We start from the raw sequence: 18,516 nt of genomic DNA on the forward strand, positions 1-18,516 counted from the left end.
TCCCGGATTGTGAGAGGGTTGTCCAACTGCCGGTTTAGGCCTGATCCCTGTAAACTGGCAGTAGGACATCCTTCGAGGGGTCCCAGATTGGAGAGGGTGCAGGCTGGGCTGAGGGACCATCTCCCCCCCCCCTACCACCCCCATGCACAAATTTTGTGCACCAGGCCACTAGTGTTATCACAGATGCAAAAGACAACAGACAGTCTTAGTTGCAGTAAAGATTGACTTTTATCAGGAAAGAATCTAGCCTAGGACATGACGACCTGCCATAAACGTCTTTTAGTTTAAAAGTTTTCATTTCAGACCATCCTTTGTGGTTACTTTAGGTCTCTGAGTTTGCAAGGCTGCCAGGCAGGCCTTCCCTGAGCTAGTCAGGTTAGCATGTGGCCCCTTTTCGTCCACACAACCACAGTGTTCAGGATGATGGTGAGACGCCTCCAAGGAAGGTGTTACTGGCTGAATGTAGATTGCTAGTGGTTAGTAACTCTGCCTCCAGAAATGTACCCACTGTAAAGGATGATTATGGTAAACTAAAGAATATCAACAAATTCAGAAAGGTCGCATTTCCTGGAGCGGGAAAACTTCCACAGATCATTGGAGGATCAGCTCTAATAGCTCATCATGCTCCAAGAATGCAGAATTAGAAGAGTGGTTAAGGCAGGAAATAGAGGTGCAAATTCAACATGCAAAAGAAAAGTCTCTTGCTGATGATCACTTTAGATAGAACCCCAATGTAAAAAAGAGAAGATAACTGAGGATTTTATAAAGAAGCCACGGAAAAACATTTCCTGTCAAGCATTGCTTCCTGTTTCCTCTGGGATACATGCATGTGGTAGACACAAGGAATTTAAATTACAAATATCCTATGGCCTGAATTTGTTAAATAAAACGCACAAAATTCCCTCCTTCTCTCTCCCCCGGCCCCCAACAAAAAAGATTAGCTAGTGAATTTCCTTCACATATGGTCGAGGTGCTTTTTAAACTGCAGCCACATTTGTTTTCAAATTCAGATGTTTTGAGGGCCCATCTCTTTGGGGGCAGGTCCCAATGGTTGGGGTGGCTGGTGTGGGACACGAATCCCTCACTCCTCAGGGAGAGAGATACTGTGTGAAATTTCTCCTCATTGTGGCTCATCACATCTCTGCCTCACTGAGGCATCTCAATGTGGTCCTTTTATCTTTTGTTGTAGTGGGTTGTTCAGATATCTTCCAGGCTTTTTTCAGATGGAAATGATTCATATATAGTTCTTGATTTGGTGGACCACAGGAGGAGGTGAATTCAGGATCTTCCTGCACCACCATCTTGAACTGCCTTCATGACATATTCACTTTGAAATAAAAATTTTCATTATGATATGTGAATTTGTTTTCTTGGACCTACTTTATACAGTAAATGCAATGCATCTAACACCTTATACTTTCCTGAGGTTCTGAGTGAATATAGGACATTAATATTCTGTCTGTTGAGTTATCAGTAATACAGAAACTGATCATAGAATAGTTGTTTGGTTTTCAGGATAATTTAAAATATTTTAAAATATATATACTTTTATTGATTTCAGAGAGGAAGGGAGAGGGAGAGAGAGATAGAAACATCAATGATGAGTGAGAATCATTGATGGGCTGCCTCTTGCATGCCCCACACTGGGGATCCGGCCCTCATCCAGGCATGTGCCCTCACTGGGAATCCAATAGTGACCTCCTGGTTCATAGGTCGACGCTCAACCACTGAGCCATGCCGGCCAGGCTCAGGATCATTTTAGATCATATGATCTGCACGTGGTTCCTAAGGAGTAATAGCACCTTCTCCCACACCACATTTGCTTTCAGGAATCATGTCAGTTAACTGAGGAGCAAGATCTATTCCCTATAAAACGGAACAAACCCCACTAACACTAACAGCAAAACCTAACTAATGGGGTGGGGAATGGGGCTTTCCTTCGTGAGGGAAACGTTCGATGGGTGTTTATTGAATTAAAATTGTCGATCTGCTCCCAAGAGAAAACCTAGGCACTGACTGTAAACCCTGAGCCTTGACGATAGCAGTCCTCAGGCTGGCCTAGGACTTCCAGACTCTTTCACAGTCCCTGGGGCGGGTGCAATTGCGGAAACCACCTTGAGATTCTTAAACATAAAAGTAAAACTAAAGATTCCCTTCCAGCTTAAAATTCCCTCTCCCATTTCAGCTTGCCTTTGGCATTCCTTTTTACCTATTTTCTTCTGTACAAAAATGCTAGTGGGAAAGCACCATGGGACCTGCCCCACGGCCCTGCCTCCCTGAGAGATGCCCCCAGCAGGAGAAATGCCAGAGAACTCCTGTGGTTTACCAGGAAGATGTTCTATATTTCATATTATCCTGGTCAGTTCTTCTGAATGCTTGTCTCTTAACTCTTCACAAACTTTAGGATAGAAGAGAGTTTGAAGAATATATAATAGACTTGCTCATTGGTTAATATAGAGTAGTATTAGATGATGTGAAATTTTTACTTTTTATGTAAAACAGTTCTGTATCATTTGATTTCTTTTCCTGATCCTCCCTTTCTTTCCCCCACAGAGATCATGGCTTGCTATCATACACAGAAAAAAAGAGAGATTTTACAAGAACAGAATTAGAAAAAAAGTACGGTGGGGCCTTGACTTACGAGTGTCCCGACTAATGAGTTTTTCGAGATACAAGCCGTCTCTCGGCCAATTTTTTGCTTTGAGTTGTGAGCTAAAATTTGGGTTACAAGCCAGCTTCGGATACCCCACCGCTAGTTGGCACAGCGAACGTCACAGTGAACGCCACAACATCAGCCCAGCATCACGTGTCTCACTTGTTCACTTTTTGATTTGACATAGGAGTAGTTTGAGTTATGAGCTCTGTCCCTGTAATTTAAAACCCCAGATAATATGGTAACGCACAGGTGTTAGTATTCACTTGTGATTGCAGATGAGACAGGTAATAAACTGTTGGTGGTACGTTAATGAGAAAATGCACCATTTATACAGTAGTTATTGAATCTATATTAGTCTTTTGAGCAGAGTAAAATCCCAGAATAGATAGTAATCAGTAGCATATAGAGTGCTTACTCTGCCAGGCACTGTTCTGGGAACTTTATGTGGACTCTTTCATTTAATTCTCTCCACTATCCTAAGTAGTAGGTATTATACCTGGAGAAGATAAGGTGACTACAAAGAAATGTGACCAGCAGAGATCTGAACAGCACTCATCCATTAGGAATGGACCTCTTTCTGCTGGGAACACTGAAACCAGCGAGGTCTCCCAGGCTCGTCCCAGTGGTGGCAGAGCTGGATTTGACTATCTCCCCAGGCTCAACAGTTGGCCACTCTCTAAGTAGGTGTGGAATTCCAAGCAGATTCTATGACTCTGAAAAGAAGTATTCTGCTTGCCTTTCACTTCCTGAACCATTCTAAGGGCCACAATCAACTTCTGAAGGTCTTAGCAACTTAGTGCACATCCCACTAATTGATATTCTTTGTAGTATAATAGCAAGAAACAGGTGTGGTCCAGTCCTGGATGACAAAGGAAGGTATAGAACATGGCAGTGGAGTTGTGTGAGAAGTTGCATTTCGCCGGCCCTGTGTTCTCTATTTTGGTGATCTGTTACACTTAGGGCGATCCACCTCCATTTCAAAACTGGCTCTTCAGGTTTTCAGAACCTCTTATCAGACTGAAACTCAGCCAAGGTTGAAGCTGCCCAGTGTCTCTGTGCCGGCCCACCCCCACTGCTAGAGGACTCCTATTTAGCACAGGCATTATCTGCAGAGCCTGCTTGTGGGTGAGGTCATCTTTTTCTTTTCTTTTCTTTTCTTTTTTTTTAGCATTGTTCTTTTTTCTTCTTATTGTGGTTATGACCACAATCTTCAAAAGGAAGGGAAGGCTGTCCTCACACATGTTAAGAAATGCAGGCTTCTTTTATGTGCATGCTTTATTGTAACGTTTATATACAACATGAGTAGGATGTTGTAAACACACACTGCATCAAAAGCAAGGTATATAATAAGTAGGCCAGGATCATCAAGTGGGTGACATGCATCAGCAGGACGGTAATTTGGTACGTGCTACTTATATTTGTGTTTTAAAATGATAGCAATGGACTTTGGTCTTATTTATTTCTTTTAAAAATATTTTTATTGACTTCAGAGAGGAAGGGAGAGGGAGAGAGAGATAGAAACATCAATGAATAGAGAGAATTTATTCATTGTCTCCTGCACACCCCCCACTGGGAATCAAGCCAGGTTGCTCTAATCGGGGAAATCGAACCGTGACCTCCTGGTTCATAGGTCAACGCTCAGCCACTGTGCTAAACTGGGTAGACTGAAATTTTGTTTTAAATGCCTGAGAATTTACTTTCCAAAATGATGATTTATCTGTGATCCATGCCATTCTCTTAGGTTTTCCTTAAAGAACACCCATTGTGGGGAATACAGAAACAAAAGAGGGGTGTATCAGTGAGCTTTGTCAATATAACAAACCACCCCCAAATCATATTGTTATTTCTCATGATCATGAAAATTAAAGAAGATAATTCATATAAAGCTTCCACACAGTACGTGGTAGAGAGTAAGTACTGGGTGGTTCTTTCACCTGGGCTCAGTCACACAGCTGTAGCGGTGGGTCACCTGGCTGCTGGCCTCTCTTTCCTTGTGGTCTTCATCCTCCAGGAGGTTAGCCCTGGCTTCCCACACTGTGGTGTCAGTGTTCCCACTAGTAAGAGAGGGCAAGCCCAGATGTGTAATGCTACTCAAGCCTCTGCTGTCACCATGTTTGCTACTGTCCTCTTGGTCAAAGCAAGTTTCATGACCAAACCCAGATTCACAGGGTAGGGGAATTGATAGGAGGTACTGCTAAGAATTTGTGGCCATTTTCTTTGGTAATCAAATATAGTCTGCCTCTGGCAAAATTTATTCACATTTCTTCTACAAGAAACATGCTCACCTTTATCCTAGGGTTCCCAGAAGTTTCGTCCCATTATGGCTTAGTCTCCGAGTCTGGAGGCTTATCCATGACTTGCATCATTTTGGATCCGGATGGGACACTCAGACTCAGCTCTTCAGATGGGAGCCTCTTAATCCTGAGACAATGGACTAGAAATAAATGATCTCCTCATACACATCCAACATAAGTGGTGAGGTTGGGAAAGGATTACCAAAATATGTCATCCATTAAAAATAAAGGTACACAGACAGGATACAAGTAGCAATCACTGGGCCACAGCAATTCTAACCCCTACCCAGGCAATGGTATTGGAAGACAGGGTCTTTGGGAGGTGATTAGGTCATGAGGGTAGAGTTCTCACGAGTGGGATTAGTGTCCTTATAAAAGAGGCCCCAAGAGCTTGCCTCTCCTGCCATGTGAGGACACAGCAAGGAGGTGGACATTTATGAACGAGGAAGCTGGCCCTCACTAGATGCAGGACATGAGCATGCTGGCGCCCTGATCTCAGACTTCCAGCTTCCAGAAGTGTGAGAAATAACTTTCTGTTTTTATAAGCTACCCAATCTCTGGTATGTTGTTATAGCAGCTCAAATGGACTTAGATGGGAATAAGTTTTCTATAAAATTAAAGACTTCAGAAACCTTTTTAAAGAGAAGTTCAGGGGGGAAAAGCTAGTGTAGCTTTGTGGTTTACAGATGGGCTATCAAATTAGGGGATGGGGCTAATTCCCCATATGGGGGCTGCACAGCACTTAGCTGTAGAGAAGATGTATGGATCAAATAAAGGAACGGCTGCTTTGATTTATAGAGCATTTCTGCAGAATGCATCCAAAAGCATGCTGCTATAAGTAAAACCCAAGCTGCCCACTGCCTGTTTATTGACTCTGCATACTGAACTTCCTTCTCTCTCTCTCTCTTTTGTTAAATATATATATTTTTTTATTGGTTTCAGAGAGGAAGGGAGAGGGAGAAAGATAGAAACATCAATGATGAGAGAGAATCATTGATGGCTGCCTCCCGCACCCCCCCTACTGGGGACTGAGCCCGCAACCCGGGGCATATGCCCTTGACTGGAATAGAACCTGGGACCCTTCCTTCAGTCTGTAGGTCGATGCTCTATACACTGAGCCAAACCAGCTAGGGCCCTTCTTCTCTTGAGACATTGGCTGAAAATTCTGATTGAGGGACTGAAAAGTGGAAGTGTCAGGGAGAAACAAGTGAGTAGAAGTGATTGAAGAGTGGAGGCTGCTCTTTTTGATTAGACTCTGGAGAAATGCTTTGGAGAAACTCCTTCCTGCATTTTGCTTTAGAAGAGAAACAAGTCATATTTTTCACTATTTCTTTTAGCCTTGCACTTTTATAATAATCCATCTCAATTAACACTCTTCAAATTCTCAAGTTGTGTTTTGAGTAAACCACAAGAAATTAAACTATTAAGTGTGTTCTTGCCAATACACTTTAGGATCCAGCACAAGTTTTTTGTTTTGTTTTGAAATTAACTTTGGAGCAGCAAGAAAATAAGACTTTTTTTTCCAGCCTATATTTATTTTTAGAGATTCAAAGAATGATTTTTCCCTCTTAGATGTGTCATTTTTTAAAATAAAGAAATGGAGCAGAACAATGGGTTTTTCTCAGTTGAGTGAAATTATTCATCCACTTATGGATCTGAATCAATCTGTTTGGGAAAATACACTTGTTATCCTTGAAGGATTGTATTACTATGGCGTGTCCTATAAAGTACCACTAAATTATTGTGACACAGGACCTCTGGGATGTCCTGGCCCCTACCAGTGCTTGTGTGATGGCTGGGCTGGAGGGACTGGATGAGGTGGTAGAGAGAGGTGTATTCAGGTTGACCACATGGGGCTGCACTTGTGCCCAGCACAAGGGTGCCTGGCCACATGGATAAGAGGGTCTGGAGAGCCATCAGTGCCCAGTTCACCAGGCTCTGTGCCCTGGGGCAGGGGTGCATCCTCCTGGAGAAAGAGGCACTGTCCTAGCTTTCACAAAGATGTCATGTGGTCGCTACACAAAGGCTCATTAAGGCGCCATATGGAGCAGGGGTGAACCTAGGCATAAAGCCATTCTGATTTGTAAATCATCATTTTCTTTTAACAAGACTTTAAAAATTGGAATAAAATTAGGGTACAGGAGCGATAGATGGTAAAATCTGAAAATAAGGACATGGTAACTTCATTTGTGAAGTAGGGGAGACATTGGGAATATATATATAATCTTTTTAGTCACTAATAACTGAATGGTGTGTGTGTGTGTGTGTGTGTGAATGTGTACTTTAGTTCCTAAATGATGCAAAAGTCTCTAATACATTTCTTTGTGACTACTCACATGACAGAAGAGTAGTCTCTAATACATTTCTTTGTCATAACGACAAAAAGAAGGCCCTTCGATGCTTTTGGATTTGTTTTCCTCATGTTAATCTGCAAGTACCTCTCTATAATAAACCTCACATGACTTGCACCTTGCCCTGCTCTGCATTGTGTATCCACATGTCTGAAGTTTCTCCACTTGTGAAAATATTTTAATTTATTTCTGTGAAACAAGGGAGAGGTTTGTTTCCTGATAGGAAAACTTTGCTTAATACATATATTGCTTAATGTATAATAATGCATGGATTACATAAATAATTCCTTTTAACTTAATTCTCTCTTCAAAGACCTTATCTCCAAATATGATTACATTCTATGTTCCTGGGTTTAGGGCTTCAACATATGAATTTGGGGGTGGAGGGAGTGTATAATTCAGCTCGTAACCATGTAGTAACATTTTCCCCTTGTTCTCCTTAGAGTAAGTAGGCACAAAGTCTCTCTTCTCTATGATCAGAGATACGACTATGTGTTGTGTTTATAACTGGTTTTCTTGGAAGCAAGTAGGAAACAATGACTTCCATAGTTGATCATTGTAGCACCCAGAATTTGGATTATTTATGTAGGTATCACCCCCACTCATTGGTCTTTTGAAGTAAGTACAAACCTGCTTTCTGAACCTCTCTTTCCATCACCAGAAGGGGTGGGGCTGTGAGGAGGAATTGCTCATCAAGTTGGCCCTAACCTGGGGACTATTATAGGTTGTCTGGAACTGTGTAGCGTTTGTGTATAAAAAGCTACCACAATAACTATCTATGGAATGGGTCATAAATTTCGATGTGCGTTTGAATAACAGATCATCTTAGTCCTACAGAATCAGAAACTTGAAAGGGCCCAGACATCTGTAATGTTTGTAGTTGTCCCGAAGATGCTGTTGCTTCCTAAAGTCTGAGAGCCACTGTGCTAACCATTTGTCTGTTTCTTTATTTTCTCTTACATCCAATCTTATTGCCCAATGAGAAGGGTTGTGCAATTTCCCCTTCCTTCCCTGAGAGATCTAGTTCTCAGGACAGATGATATACATGCCTGATAAGAGAATTAGAAAGCAGAAGCAGATTTCTGGTAGTTGGTTATAATTTTTCTTTGGAATTCTTCATCTCTGTGTGAATCAAAGCAAGATTTATTTTAGCAACTCTATGAATATAACTAGTGTCCAGGTGGATGGACTCATGTACATTGAAAGAAAATTAATTAGTCCCTCCAGTGCAGGGAGTAATGTAGGTGGTCCCAAGTGGTGGCTAGCAGGGTGGGACTGGGCAAAATGGGCTGGACATGCCCTAGAGCCAACCTCCTGAGGTCCCTCCACAGGAAGCCACACCTGGGCCGGTGCCACAGCTCGAAGGGCATCTGTGGAGTGAGTGGGGTCCCTCCAGCTGGTGGGATCCCTCGGCCTGTCCTGCAGGGATCAGCCAAAACTGGCTCTCTGACATCCCCCAAGGGGTCCTGAAGTGCAAGAAGAATTGCAAAGAATGGGCTCCCTCCTCTCTGATTCCAGGGTGCATCACCTGTGAACTGCCGCTGCCAAGTGACCACAGCTCCACAACTCCTGCATTGAGCATCTGCCCCCTGGTGGTCAGTGCGCGTCATAGCTACCGGCCAGTCAGCTGGTCAGATGGTTGCTTAGCCTTTTATATATATAGATTTACTAAAGTTTATTACATTATTCTTTATTACAATGAGACAGGAAGGTAAATGGAATTGTTTGATTTTTCTTTCTAATTTACCATAGTTCTTTCTTCTTCCCTTCCTCCCTCCCTTTCTTCCTTCCTTCTTTCCTTCCTTCTTTCCTTCCTTCCTTCCTTCCTTCCTTCCTTCCTTCCTTCCTTCCTTTATGTTAATCCTCACCCAAGGATATTTTTCCATTGATTTTTAGAGAGAGTGGAAGAGACATGGAAAGACAGAGAAATATCAATGTGAGAGAAATATCGATTAGTTGCCTCCTGCATGAGCCCAGACCAGGACCTGGGCCAGGGAGGGACCTGCAACCAAGGTACATGACCTTCACTGGAATTGAACCCATGACCCACTCGTCTACAGGCTGATGCTCTATCCACTGAGCCAAACTGGCTAGAGCCCATAGTTCCCTTTTTAGAATCTCACGGTTCAGAATGCAGCTACTGGTTGTGTAGGTTAGTTTGATGTTCTCTCTGTGCCTAGTTCTATACTGTGATATAATTGCAGCAAGGATATACCTGAACCTTTGGGGGACGTTCTTAGAAACAGCAGCCTCTTTGGTTGACTTTGTTGTAATGTTCCTAATGCTTGCACCTTGGAACCAGGCGACTCTCTAGGTCAATGGGACCAACTCATCTAGGGCTGGACGGGGCCAGAAAGGCAAGGTGAAAGCCAGCATCTTCTCTGCACCTCCATAGAGAATCTTTAATTCCACATACTCTTCCTTTCTGTCTCTCCTTACCAGATTATGGAATGAGCCTTTGAATAAGCTTAGGCCAGTGATGGCGAACCTTTTGAGCTCGACGTGTCAGCATTTTGAAAAACCCTAACTTAACTCTGGTGCCGTGTCACATATAGAAATTTTTTGATATTAGCAACCATAGTAAAACAAAGACCTATATTTTTGATATTTATTTTATATATTTAAATGCCACTTAACAAAGAAAAATCAACCAAAAGAATGAGTTTGCGTGTCACCTCTGACATGCGTGTCATAGGTTCACTATCACTGGCTTAGGCCTTCACCTAATGTAGGACCCATGACTTTATGGTTGTTAGATCTTGAAAAAGAATGACCATCCTGAACATCATCCAAGACCATTTTCTGTATGATTGAAGTGTGCTTTGCTCTTTATATTATGTATGAAGTGATTCTTGGTTTTAGGAGAGCAATATAGAGCATGGCCAAGATGCAAGGAAGGCATGATCACCTATTCTTGCCTTGTTCATGAAAATGTATCCATTCTCTCTCCCATCTACCTCTTATATAGTATAATAAATTGGATACTAACTACAACAGATGGATACAGCTCAACTCCATACTAGTTAACTAATGTACTTTCCCCAGATAAGATAGTAACTTGGCTGTAATGCATATGAGCCCCCCAGCCCAGAGGACTTGTGTCGGAAAGAGGAGTCCCCATAACATCTGGCTTTGAAAACCAGTGAGGATTACAGCTGAGAGAAATGAAGGGTTGTGGAAGACCAAGATATTATTCTTAAAGGACTCAACCACAAGCTTGCTCATGCTGAGCTCCAGTGCAGAAGCAGCAGTTGGACAAGTGCCCAGGTCATACAGGGAGACATTTAATTGACCAACCCTAGGGTAGGGCTGGAGGGGCAGGGATGTCTGGTAAATCTCTCTGGGGATGGAAATTTTGGCAAATGCCATTGTGCCATTGTTATGCTCTTCTTCCACCTGGCTGGCCCAGATCTGTCACTCTCCAATAACCTGGCTAACACCGTTTGCCCTGGCATGGCATTCCTCAGAGATCCTCCCCTGCCCAACCTGCTTACCCTGGCAAAAGTTCATCCCAAGCATGCTCATGCACGGTGGAGGCTGGCCTTGGCTCACCGTGCAGTCTTTCCTAAGCACTCTCGAGCTGGCATAAGCAGCGACCAGCCTCGGCTCACATTGAAGCTGCTACCAGGCAGCGCCAAGGCCAGCACTAGTGGCAGCCAACCTCAGCTTGAATCGTGGCCTTTCCCAAGAGGCCACAAGGCTGGCACCTGCAGTGGCTGGCCTTGGCTTGTTTCCTGGCTCCCACCAAGCGGTTGCAGGCCAGCCTCAGCCTGCACTGGAGTCCCTCCCAAGAGGCTCCAGACCTGACATGTCCTTGGTTAATAGGGCAGTCTTTCATGACTCACTTTTGTACATGTGCTGAAGATAGTTGAGTATTGTGGTTAAGTGGAGTACTCTGGAGCCCAAATGTTTACTTATTGGTGACCTTGGATAAGTTCCTTAATCTTCCTATGCTCAGCTTATGAACTCTGATCATGACAATGCCTACTTCATGAAGTCTGTATGAAGATTAAAGAGGGTATCACATGAAAAGTGCCTAGAAATTGGTTACTGGCCCTACATAATAGCTACTTTCATGGAAAATAATATGGACATAGAAAGCATTATTTTGCCTTGCTAAGTGAGGAAATGATCACAACAACCTTTATAAAAACGGGAATTCTACTTGAGCTGCCAACTGGTTTCAAAAAGCCATTAAAAGTGGGCAAATATTGCTGCTGTGTGATGGATAAATGGGAGTGTGTGTTATTATTGCTATTTAGCTGGTATAGGATTGAAATTTTCCATGTAATCTTTTGTTTTTAAAGCAGCTTTGTTAATGATGCTTCCCACTAGAGACCTTGGAGGAAACTGTGTATCTTTCATTACTGATTCTTTATCTGGCTTGTGCTACGTGATTCCTGCCTAAATATATATCGTATTTCTGCTCACCTCTCTTATTTATTAAAATTGCATTAAACACTTAACCATTTCCTTATCTCCTTTACTTTTAATATCTTCCATGAGTGTATATTTTGGTTTTCTTCCTTGAACAAGCACTTAACCTGAAGTATGTTAGTGATGCCCAAATTAATGATATTGGGCAGAGGAACAAGGGAATTTCAACTTCCAAATTTTATACTTCCTTATTAGATTTTTGTCTTTGTGTATTTTGTTGTTGTTTTACTTCAAGCATGTTTTACTTTTACTTTATTTTTAAAAGAAAAAATTTAAACCATGATTTATATAGTCACTATTTAAAGAATCATTATGATGAACAGGACTGAGACTGAAATAGACACAAAACAGACATTTAGACTTGGCCCCAAAGCCTTCTAAATTGACTCTCTTGATTTAAAACCACAATCTTTGCAAATATTTTTTTTTCTGTGCCTGTTTTGATTTGCAATTATTGGAGAACTTAAAAGCAAGAAAAAGATTGGTTCCCAATACAATCTACAATTTTACATTGCTGATTGAATCCTGGGCGCCTGTAATATTGAACTGCAGAGACCTATAGGGTATAAAATGCCACTGTGTTCATGACTCTAAGTCATATTCGTCCTTTACTTGTAAGCAAAATGTCATAGAACTGTTAGCTCATTTTCATGCATTTATTATACCCAGAAATAAAGAATTGGGAGTGCTGAGCAAAATGTTTCTTTATTTTTTAAAAGATTTTTAATTGATTTTTAAAGAGAGAGGACGGGAGAGGAAGAGAGAAACGTCAATGCAACTGGGCATGTGCCTTGACCAGAATGAACCTGGCAACCGTTCCTGTCACGGGATAATGCCCAACCAACTGGACCACACCAGCCAGGCTAGAATACTTCTTTATTGCTCTCACTAGAGGAATTTAACTTCGGTATCTCTACCTGCAGGCAACATGAAGGACCGGCTAGCAGAACTTCTGGAGTTAACCAAGCAGTATGACCAGCAGCTCTCCGACGGGGACGATGAATTGGACTCGCCCCACGAGGACTTCGTGTTCGAGACCGACCACATCCTGGAGTCCTTGTACCGAGACATCAAGGGCCTTCAGGATGAAAACCAGCAGTTGATGATCGACGTGAAGCGGCTGGGAAAGCAGAACGCCCGCTTCCTCACGTCCATGCGGCGTCTCAGCAGCATCAAGCGCGACACCAACTCGATCGCCAAGGACATCAAGGCCCGCGGCGAGAGCATCCACCGCAAGCTGCGCGCCATGAAGGTGCTGAGCGAGGCGGCCGAGGCCCAGCACGGACCCAACTCGGCGGTGGCGCGCATCTCCCGCGCGCAGTACAGCGCGCTCACCCGCACCTTCCAGCGCGCCATGCACGAGTACAACCAGGCCGAGATGAAGCAGCGCGACAACTGCAAGATCCGCATCCAGCGCCAGCTGGAGATCATGGGCAAGGACGTGTCGGGCGAGCAGATCGAGGACATGTTCGAGCAGGGCAAGTGGGACGTGTTCTCGGAGAACCTGCTGGCCGACGTGAAGGGCGCGAGGGCGGCCCTCAACGAGATAGAGAGCCGCCACCGCGAGCTGCTGAAGCTGGAGAGCCGCATCCGCGATGTGCACGAGCTTTTCCTGCAGATGGCGGTGCTGGTGGAGGAGCAGGCCGACACCCTGAACGTCATCGAGCTCAACGTGGAGAAGACCGTGGACTACACTGGCCAGGCCAAGGCGCAGGTGCGCAAGACCTTGCAGTACAAGAGGAAGAACCCCTGCCGGACCATCTGCTGCTTCTGCTGCCCCTGCGTCAACTAGCAGGCTGGCCTGGGACCCCGCACCCCCTCTCCACCGGAATGGGCTGGGAAGCGCACTGGGAAAGATTTGGGGGCTCCCTTCACTGGGGCGAGTTGTCCCAACTCGTAGGGACCTCAGTTTTTAGAGAAAGAAGAAACTCGAGATCCAAAAATTCCAACCCAGCCCATGCTTGGGACTATAGTTGATGCCTTCCGATGTTTCTGCAGGAAGGACAGAGATACCCTGAAGTTGTGTGAGGTCGTTATACGGCAAATTGCATCCTTGCCCTCTTAACAGAAGCCACATAAAGAACTGACTAGCGAACTGGAGAGTACATGTCCCAGGCATGTTTCCTAATGAAATTCTAGGAGGAAGGCAATTCTGCATTGGCTAATAGTAAGAACTCATCAAAACAAATTCATACTCTCTCCTGAAAGTACCTTGGTTCTGTTCAATTTCACGTCTTTCATTTCCACTCCTCATCTGGTTTATGCTGTGTGATTCCTGTCTAGAAGTATACCTATTTCCTTCCTGCTCACCTCCATACTTATAAAATCACATTTAACACTCACTATTTTCTTATCTCTTTACTTTTAATATCTTCCATCAGAATATAGTTGGGATTTTTCCCCTCAAATATTTTTAAGCACTGAGTATTGAACAAGCCCTGAAATCGATGTGTGTATCAGTCGCATTTTATATATTTTTCATAAGTAAAAATAATTTAAAATTTATCTTTTTTTATTTGATTGTTACAAATGCACATATACATATGTAAATTGTGAAGTACTAATATTCACTAACATGTACATAATGACTAATTGGTTTTCATTTTACTTTTGTAAATATAAACTATAAATATCAGAAAAAACACTTTTACGGGTTATTGGTGTTGGTTGTCTTGTTTTGAGTTTATCTCATTCCCATCTGCATATCCAATCCAATTTGGGCAGGAACTTTATTTTGAACAACTCTGTGTCGGTTATAAAGACAGATGTCAACAGCTGAAAATAAATCCAGAACTAGATAATAAAAATAAATTTCTTGGAAATATTACTTTTATTTTACTGTGGACCATTCCTTTCATGCATTTAAATGGAGTAATTTAAATTAAAATATTTCTTTTTAAGTTAGTTTAATAAACATTCTATTATCATTTTCCCTTTTATGTATTTGTACCTTAGTTTACTTTCTCAATTATTGTGTTGAAAATTCTTGTAGCTTCTTAAAGTTGCAACATCTGGATGGAACTCTGAATAGCGGAGAAAAAAATGAAAAAGCATTCATATGGGAGTGTGTCTTCCTTTCTCTCCTAAGTTACTTATAACAGTTTAGCAAAATCATCATGTTTTAAGGATTTGCTTTCATTTGCAAACTTTGGAATGTCCTTAAACCCACATTCACCGTGCTTCCGGTCTTCCTCCTGAGTCAACTCTGAACTCTTTCTACTCATTATTTAATAAATGAGAATTTATTCAGCTGCCATAATTCTCAGGTCCTTCAGACAGGGGCATTTTAAAAGGAGTAGAACGAAGAATGTGTGAACTCTGTAACCCGCTGACTAAACTGCTTACGACCGTGAAAATCTACCCCTGCACCTAATTTTAATTTCATGCTTAAATATGAGAATTGTGGAAACCAAGTCCCACCAGGCTCTTCTCAGATTTCTCACAAATTCTTTCTCAGCTAACTCCAGGGATGTTTCACCTGTGGCCGAACTTGGTCTAATTCCCTTTCCCTAAAAAATAAGTCTTCTTCATACAGCTCCATTGTCTTTCGGGGAAGAGAAGAGATGTGGAGAATACAGACCACCAGCTAGTTTGCACAAGAGAGAATAATTCACGCATTTGACTTGTTTAAACCCATAAAGCATTTTCTTTGCTTAGAACCATTCATAAAAATAAAGGCGTTTGCAGGCTCCATGTACTTTTGAGTTCCCCATATTTCACATTGAAGGATTAGGTAAAAACTGCACTTTAATATACTAGGAAATCAGTTACCTCTTGCCTAGGAAAAGGTAAGAATTTTTCTTTCTGCCTTTTAGTAACCATGTGGGTGTGACAGTGGTTAAGAGCCCAGATTCAGGACCCCACTCACTGTCTCTGCCTCATGTTAGCTGTATGACTTGGCATGCTACTTAGCCTCTGTGCCTCAGTTTCCTCATCTGTAAAATCGACACACCCTACCTCGTAGAGTTGTTTGAAGAAATAAAATGATTAAATATTTAAAAGCACTTAGAAAGCACCTGGCATATGCTACGTGCTATGTTTATTATTGTTATTAAATAATTTTCTCGAGGACTTGAGTAAATGAATAGTTATTAGCATCTGAGGGAAAATAAATACTTATTCTTCTGTTAAGTCTTTTGAAAAATGGAATAAGGAAACCAAGACCCTATCTTCTTTGACTATGAGGCCTTTTTTTTTTTTCTACAATGAAAAAACTATTTTTCACAGTGGCATTTCTATTCCTTCTTATATCCATACATGTCCTGGAAAAGAAATTCAATGTTCCATTCAAAAAAGTGGAGCAGAAAGCAGCTGTTCTGCTCAATTTGGCAAGTGCTTCCCCCCGAGTCTTCCCAAGCTGTGAGTCCCAAAGCCCCAGAAGGAGTTCAGCTGTGGAGGCCCATCACAATAGACCGAGGGGAAGGGACCTGGTGGCTTTTCCCACATCCTGCCCTGTTTTCCCCAAAGCCTTTCTTGGCTCTGACTGCCACGCCAAGCAGCGGGGAAAATGCTGGCTTTCTGTGCAGGAAGGGTCCTCCAGCGCCACCCAGAGATGCTGTATGTTGGTTTCCCCAATCCTGTGATGCTCTGAAGAGTGACTTTGGGCAAAAAGACTTTGTGGTAAATCTGCAAAATTCATACACTAATGTCATTTCATGTACAAAATGAAGGAACCCACCACAAAGAACAATAGCGCCTTCAGGGGCTGAAGGTGGAAATCTTTTAAAGCTATTTTAACATAGACCATGACTACTTCCAACTAACCACATGCCGCACTTTCCAGCCACAACCATAGGTTATAGGTGGTGACAACTCCAGAAACATCAGGGATAGGAGTGGTGCTCCCCTAGGAATCAGTATCCAGCATAATCTGAAGGACAGTTTTGTTTTTTTAAATATGTTTTTATTGATTTTTAGAGAAAGAAGAAGGGAGAGGGATAGATGGAAACATCGATGAGAAAGAAACATCATCAGTCCGCTGCTTCCTGCATGCCCCCTACTGAGGAGGACGCCCAAAACTCCAGCCTGTGCCCTCACCAGGAATTGAACTGGTGACCTCTTGGTTCCTGGGTTGATGCTCAACCACTGAGTCATACAGGCTGGGCTGAATTACAGTTTTTTTAAAAATATATATTTTTATTGATTTCAGAGAGGAAGGGAGAGGGAGAGAGAGATGGAAACATCAATGATGAGAGAGAATCATTGATTGGCTGCCTCCTGCACGCCCCACACTGGGGACCGAACCCGTAACCCTGGCATCTGCCCTTGACTGGAATCAAAACTGAGACCCTTCAGTCGTCAGGCTGACGCTCTATCCACTGAGCCATAGCAGCCAGGGCTGAATTACAGTTTTTTAAAAGCCGATCAATGATTTTAAAATGTCTGAACTGTGACATCATGGGAGGAAGTTTTTGTCCTTTCAAGATAATGACTTGGAGAAGGAGTAGTGTTCTTGTACTAATGCTTTATGTTTATTTAAAAACAGTCCCAATGCTTTATGGTTAAAAGTTGGTTAAATGTCATATACAAATATTTTTCAGGCTATACAATATAAAGTTCTGATCTCAATGGGAAACTATTAAAGACTGTGGATAGATTAAAAATAATAAAATAGGGTGTGTGTAGTCTTAGACTTTATGTATTAATCCTGTCATTCTATTTACTATCATCAGACATAATGTCTACTCCTCTCTTTGAAATATGCCAAGTCTCTCTATCTGCAGGATGCAATTCCCTCATTTATAATCAAGAGGATAGTTTGAAACATCCAGTAGTAATCAGAGTAACAGTGGACTCACTTTTGATAGCAAAATTGAAAATCATTGCAATTAATGAAATGGGACTGTTAGAAATGGAAAGTGAATAAGATCTAGAATGTAACTTCACCAACACAAAACTATTGAGCATCTTTATTATCAACATGTGTTAAGAATAGACAAGGTATTCTTTTGTTGTAAAGATTTTACATTTGCTAGCGAGAAAGAAGGCTTTCTGAACTGGTAATCTGGGTGATACTACACAGGATGCTTTAAAACCAGTGATATCCTGACAAATGAGGAGTGAGAGACAAGTCCCATTGTGATTTTTTAAATTCCTTGTGTTTATTTTAAAAGTATTCTTTAGGGACTCTTTCGCGCTCTCCATGTGGGAGTCTATACTTGTTCTTCAATAAATTTCCATCTTTGCTAAAAAAATTCTTTAGACATATTCCTCCCTCTATACCCTAGTATCCCATAATATTTTATAGTGGGTAAAAATAACAGAGCATGCAATATATATATATATCCTTATTTCTATTTTCAAATAGGCTCAGTTACTAGTATCTGCACATGCCCAGTTTAGCTATCCCAAGCAGAAAAGCACTCTAAGCTGTGTAATAGGAACATACGTGTAATGCATGTGTTCCTTGTTGGCATTTTTCGAAGAGATGAAAACCTAGAACCCAGTCCTCTAATATTTGACAATAGTTATGTACTTCTATGTGTCTGTTTCTTACTCTCACATTACTAAGCTTCCTCGCTAGGAATGTTCACATCAACATCAATCTAGAAGCATAAATTGCACGAAGAGACAGAGAATGTACATTTTCTTTGACTAATCTCTGTAACATTAATAAAACATGCTCTTTTCTATTTTTTTTAAACATATTTTATTGATTTTTCACAGAGAGGAAGGGAGAGAGATAGAGAGTTAGAAACATCGATGAGAGAGAAACATAGATCAGCTGCCTCCTGCACATCTCCCACCGGGGATGTGCCCGCAACCCAGGTACATGCCC

General features: G+C 42.1%; 1 protein-coding gene across 4 annotated transcripts in view; it reads left to right on the forward strand.

The window, feature by feature from the left end:
* The window catches only part of STX11 (syntaxin 11), a 39,141-nt gene extending 24,578 nt beyond the window's left edge, over window positions 1-14,563 (forward strand). For 3 of the 4 annotated variants that reach the window (XM_015558519.1, XM_015558518.1, XM_006755400.2), the window contains one exon: window positions 12,662-14,563. In XM_015558519.1, the coding sequence (XP_015414005.1) occupies window positions 12,662-13,530 (869 nt within the window). In that variant the 3' untranslated portion in view covers window positions 13,531-14,563. Of the gene's footprint in view, window positions 1-2,880; window positions 2,941-12,661 lie in introns of those variants that run through there. The other variant, XM_015558520.1, reaches the window with a different exon arrangement.
* The last annotated feature ends 3,953 nt before the right edge of the window (window positions 14,564-18,516 follow it).

The sequence above is a fragment of the Myotis davidii genome, unplaced genomic scaffold (genome assembly GCF_000327345.1).
Source record: "Myotis davidii unplaced genomic scaffold, ASM32734v1 scaffold292, whole genome shotgun sequence".
Classification (NCBI taxonomy): Eukaryota; Metazoa; Chordata; class Mammalia; order Chiroptera; family Vespertilionidae; genus Myotis; species Myotis davidii.